This window comes from Oncorhynchus clarkii, chromosome 2, assembly GCF_045791955.1.
Source record: "Oncorhynchus clarkii lewisi isolate Uvic-CL-2024 chromosome 2, UVic_Ocla_1.0, whole genome shotgun sequence".
Classification (NCBI taxonomy): domain Eukaryota; kingdom Metazoa; phylum Chordata; class Actinopteri; order Salmoniformes; family Salmonidae; genus Oncorhynchus; species Oncorhynchus clarkii.
In genome coordinates, this window is record NC_092148.1 from 42,336,033 (window position 1) to 42,341,793 (window position 5,761).

Sequence of the window (5,761 nt, forward strand, 5' to 3'; positions counted from 1 at the left end):
AATACCTTATTTACATGAGTATTCAGACCCTTTGTTATGAGACTCAAAATGGAAACAGGTGCATCCTGTTTCCATTGATCATCCTTGAGATATTTCTACAACTTGATTGGAGTCCACCCGTGGTAAATTCAATTGATTGGACATGATCTGGATAGGTAGACACCTGTCTATATAAGGTCCCACGGTTGACAGAGCATGTCAGAGAAAAAAAACAAGCCATGAGGTCGAAGGAAATGTCTGTAGAGCTCCAGGACGGGATTATGTTGAGGCACAGATCTGAGGAAGGGTAACAAAACATTTCTGCAGCATTGAAGGTCCCCAAGAACACAATGGCCTCCATCATTCTTAAATGGAAGAAGTTTGGAACCACCAAGACTCTTCTTAGCGCTGGCTGCCCAGCCAAACTGAGCAATCAGGGGAGTAGGGCCTTGGTCAGGGAGGTGACCAGGAACCCAATGGTCACTCTGACAGAGCTCTAGAGTTCCTTTGTGGAGATGGGAGAACCTACAACCATATTTGTAGCACTCCACCAATCAGGCCTTTATGGTAGACTGGCCAGACGGAAGCCACTCCTCAGTAAAAGGCACATGACAAGAGTTTGGCAAAAGGCTAGTCAGGATCGAGGCAAACATGAACGGAGCAAAGTACAGCAAGATCCTTGATGAAAACATGCTTCAGAGTGCGTCAGGACCTCAGACTGGGGCGAAGGTTCATCTTCCATCAGGACAAAGACCCTAAGCACACAGCCAAGACAACGCAGGATTGGCTTCAGGACAAGTCTCTGAATGTTCTTGAGTGGGCCAGCTAGCGCCCGGACTTAAACCCAATCTAACATCTCCGGAGAGACCTGCAATCAAATAAAATAAAATTGTATTGGTTAAATACACATATTTAGCAGATGTTATTGTGGGTGTAGCGAATAGCTTGTGTTCTTAGCTCCAACAGGAACACAAGCATATCACTACACCCGCAATAGCTGTGCAGCAACGCTCCCCATCCAACCTGACAGAGCTTGAGAAGATATGCAGAGAAGAATAGGAGAAATTCCTCAAATACAGGTGTGCCAAGCTTATAGCGTCATACCCAAGAAGACTCGATGCTGTAATCGCTGCCAAAGGTGCTTCAACAAAGTACTGAGAAAAGGGTCTGAATACTTACTTGAATGTGATATTTAAAACATTTCTAAAAACCTGTTTTTGGTTTGTCACTATGGTATATGGTGTGTAGATTGATGAGGAGAAAAAAAACAATTTAATCAATTTTAGAATAAGGTTGTAAAGTAACAAAATGTGGGAAAAGTCAAGGGGTCTGAATACTTTCCGAAGACATTGTATGTTCATCCACCAAAACAAGTATGATCCTTGGTCGAGAGTTGTCTTCCATAGAGGGTCAAACCTGTGGAAAGACTGAAGAGTTTGACAAGAGAGGAAAATAAGAATCGTTATACAACAGGTGGGTATAATCCTGAATGCTGATTGGTTAAAAGAGCATTCCAGCTGGTGTCTATTCCACAAGTTACCACCGGCTAAATCTATGACGTTAAAATGCCTCTTTACTCTGTTCCATCTGACTGCGCAATCCACTGTCTCATCAGCCCAGCCAGGCAATTTATAAACTTGATCTCCACTATAAAAAGCATCTAGACATTATCTCACATTTCTTTCAGACCAACATTTGGTTTTCAACAGCTGAGATTTGTATAAACCTTACTGTCTGTCTCTCGGACATTTGCAACATAGTTTCAATATTCAAATTCGAAGCTGTCCCATAGTAAGTTAATTCATGTGTAGAGGTCAGGAGTCGGGAAGAGAAGGAGAGAGAGGCAGGCAGGCAGGCAGCGTTTCTCAGCCAGTCGAAATCATGAATCAGCTGGCATAATTTTTATTGTTATATATGAAGAACTGTCAATTGAAAAAAGGTGAAATGAAGTGCAGGTTGTTTGCAGTCTTTCCAGCTTCAGTTTGAAGTTATTGTGTTAGCTGTGTTGTCTGCTAGCTCCTCTGAACAACAGTGTCCTGACGAGTGAGCACATGTTCTATGCCAGGTGAAATCACGCCTGGCTCATTGTTATGGATGTATCCAAATAAATGTCACTAGAAAACAGCTTAAACAAATGTTATTCTGTCTGCAATGTTTGACGTGACCGTAAGTTAGCCATAGTTGGTTAGCTAGTAAGCAAGGGCTAATAATGTTTCCAGCCAGTATGGCTATGGAACATTTAGAACGAATGCCTGGGTCGCGTCCATAGATACAGAACAACAAGACTGAACGACTGGGTCGCGTCCATAGATACAGAACAAAAAGACTGAACAACTGGGTCGCATCTCTGGCAACCAAACCAACAAAACGAACGACCAGCCGGCTTTGGTAGCAACCCTAGATTTTTTTTATGTACTAAAAGGATGAAATAATATAAACACATTTATCAAAATAACGTTTTTAATGAAAATATGTCAATCATTATTTGAATATTTTGGTAACCCATTGTAACAAACACCGGCTTCTCGGGCATTATCACTTATATGTCCCACCAACACTCTCAACATTACTTCGAGGCCGGAATTCAACCATTTCATGTTGCACAATTTGCAACAATTGAATTTAGACACTGTTTTTATTTTATTACTGACCTCAAAATTCTGCCTTTGTTGTTGCAAATAGACCCATTGATGGGAAAGAAAAATAATGCTGAAACAATTCAGTAGTGCAAACCTTCTGTAGTTGTGACATTTTTTATTTTACTTTCTCACATTTGTTTTTCACAAAGGGGTCTAGAAATAGTCAAGATCCAATGCAGTGACAATGATACTAGCCTAAAGCTAACAATACAGCTACCAATAAAAATTACAGCAATAATAATATTATTATAGTACATTAGAACAACAACTAGTTAATGTCTTGATAATATTTCTAAAGGAAAAAAAGTGACCCATGATGTAAAGAGGTCATTAGTCCGTTGTCAGGTGGTTGTTGGGTGGCTTTTAGGGAAGCATCCACCAGTCTCCATCCACCATCTTCTCCTTTAATTTTCTACATCTATCATTCTGTTCTTCGATATCTTCTGTCCACTAACCAGCCTTCAATGTACGCTAAATCGCCCCAAAAACATAAAATATTTAATTGACAGGTGGCGCATAATCCCCGTTCCCAAAAAAGTTTACAATAGCCTACTACAGCTCACGATTGACTTTCATGCAACACATTTTAAAAGTGCGTTGTTTAAATCTGCATAAATAATCCTCAAACCCTGCTCCAAGTTCTACGAGTAATACAGCCTTTTCTGTGTATTTCAACACTCTTTAACAGGCAGAGTATATAACCCTCTACGTCTGTCTCTCTACCTGCTGAAGAGTTTCATGAAGCTCTGGAAGCCGTCCTCTCCGAAGAAGTCGAAGGAGCCCTGTGAGGTGCCCAGGTGAACCAGCAACAGCACCAGCAGCACCACCACCAACAGGGGCACGAGCAGGTTCCAGCCCGCCGCCAGGATGTTGTACCACTTGGCCTTGTCCGAGCACTCCTGGGCCAGCTGCAAGTTCCCCTGGGTCTTCTGGTCCCTGGCCTGGGAGGGAGAGAGAAGCAAATGTTAAAAGCAATGTCGGCGCTTTAATGTGAGTGCTACCCTAAGTTTATTTCATTGAATTGAGAGAGAGAGTGAGATAGAGAGCGAGAAAGTCGGTTTATTGATGGGGCTTAAATGAGGATAGGCCTCTGATGTAGGTTCTCTAATGTTATCATCATGAAAGGTCTCAGGATGTTTTTTCAATCTCTGGATATGGTTCAAATGAAAAGATTGTAATAATGACAGGTAATATATTCATGTAAAATATGTATTTTTTTCTTAATATTCAGATCTGTGTCCATATTGTCCATGTGTTTCTAGTGGATAGACTACATGGTTAAAAAAGTGGATAGACTATAAGGTTCAAGAGAAAATAGCGTAAATGAATGAAAAAAAGCATTGATTAACAATGTAACTGTTTTTGTGAAACACTTCCAGCTATTGACTTTTTTCACAACTGCCACCAGTTTGCCGACAAAGCATATACAACAAAGACATATTGACATAGTAAAATAAAAGTATGTAAAAATAGAAATAATATTTAATACTGAAACCCTTATATTAAACACCAACGATATTCACTATGTTTATGGGTTACATTTAGGATAATGTCATTCTATTTTTTGTCATTCTATTTTTATAAACCTATTTCATATTACATTTCGTGAAATCCTTGAAAGTTTCCAAAATTCCAGTAGTTTACTGGTAAACTTTGAAAGTTACCAGTAATATACCCTTCCTTTTTAACCTGCACAGGCCCACCATGTAGGTCTTATGACCAGGTTTATACACCTGTATTTCTTGACGAATACACTGGTTGAAGTCTACCCTGCTTAAGTTAGTAATTGTACTGGTAAAACATTGGTCTAAGACAATGTCTTGCATATATGTGGCCACTAATAACATATCTGGTTTATTTGGAGAAAAATTAGGTTGGCTTTAGACACTGATTTTAGGTCAGTTTCTCTTCCCCAAATAGTTAGGTTTAGAATTGGAATTGGATGGCAAACTGATCCTAGATCTGTGTCTACATTTACATTCTCTCTGGTATGGTACCCCTGCTTCCCCCATGCTAGTCTTTAATCTCCCATCAGCACTTGCCTATTAGTAAGATGCCAATTACACCAGTTTTAAACTCTTCAGTCAGGCTGCCAGTGGCGGTGCCAATCTCTAATTTGGGCTCTGTTTCATTACAGGGAAGTGATTTTGGGCCACTGTGCCATTCCCAGTCCACATCCCCCATTCCTGTGGTGCAGGACACACAGACTCCCTCATCTAGTTTGGCTTATGGAGAAGCCTTAGACAGCAAATGTATCTTACAGGAGTCTAGATATTACTTCAGTTACATAGTACTGTATGGCAGCTGTAAACATGGACTTTAAATGGATGCAATTTAACACTCACTATTTGTGTTCAACTTATGCTGGCTGTTCAACTTTATTCTGTGTTGCCTCTATTTTAGCTAACAATATAACAGCTACAACATAATCATTAGTGAGACAGGTTTAAATAGAGACTTGGGGAAAGAGTGAGAGACATAGAGCTTGTAAAGAACTCACCTTAATTGAGTAGATAAGAGCCATGAATCCCAGACAGCAGAAGTTGACATACAGGGTGTTGCACAGGGACCAGACTAGGTAGTCGCTGGGTGGCTTCTTGCCTGCGGTGCCCATATTCACCACGGTGGAACCCGCCGGCTTGCGGGCCGACTTGCAGCTGGTGAGAGGGGTGCAGTCGGACGGGTAGTTGTACGTGTGGTTGTCCATTCTTTTGGCTTCTTCAATTTTTGTTGTCTGGTCCTGAATGTCCTTGATTTGTTGAAAAGAAGCTGGCTAATTCTGTGACCTGCCTTGCTCTGCTTAGATGGCGTCTCCTAGTGTGTCATGGCTCCTGTGTGGGGCTTTTATGCCCCTGTGGAGGGTGGTGACAGAGAGAGGGCGCGTTGGGCAGGGACCTGTAGGCCTGTCATTATGTGGTCGGGCCTCTGGGACAGACCAAGGGATAAGAGAGAGCGAACAGAGAGAGAAGGAAAGACTGAAACAAACAGACAGACAGACAGACAGACAGACAGACAGACAGACAGACAGACAGACAGGCAGAACGAGAAAGAGAGAGAAAGGGAGAGAGAGAGAGAGAGAGAGAGAGAGAGAGAAAGAGAGACCAGTTTGTTGAATTCAGATCAGGGGTCTCTAATTGGATAGA

General features: G+C 41.4%; 1 protein-coding gene across 1 annotated transcript; it reads right to left on the reverse strand.

Annotated features, from left to right (window-relative positions):
• Positions 1–2,737: 2,737 nt before the first annotated feature.
• Positions 2,738–5,366, reverse strand: LOC139381186 (interferon induced transmembrane protein 5). The gene is made up of 3 exons (XM_071124613.1): positions 5,119–5,366; positions 3,342–3,559; positions 2,738–3,089 (listed from the first exon to the last, which is right to left on the reverse strand). The coding sequence occupies exons 1-3, from the start codon at positions 5,323–5,325 to the stop codon at positions 3,080–3,082; spliced, it is 435 nt and encodes a 144-aa protein (XP_070980714.1). The 5' UTR covers positions 5,326–5,366; the 3' UTR covers positions 2,738–3,079.
• Positions 5,367–5,761: the final 395 nt, after the last annotated feature.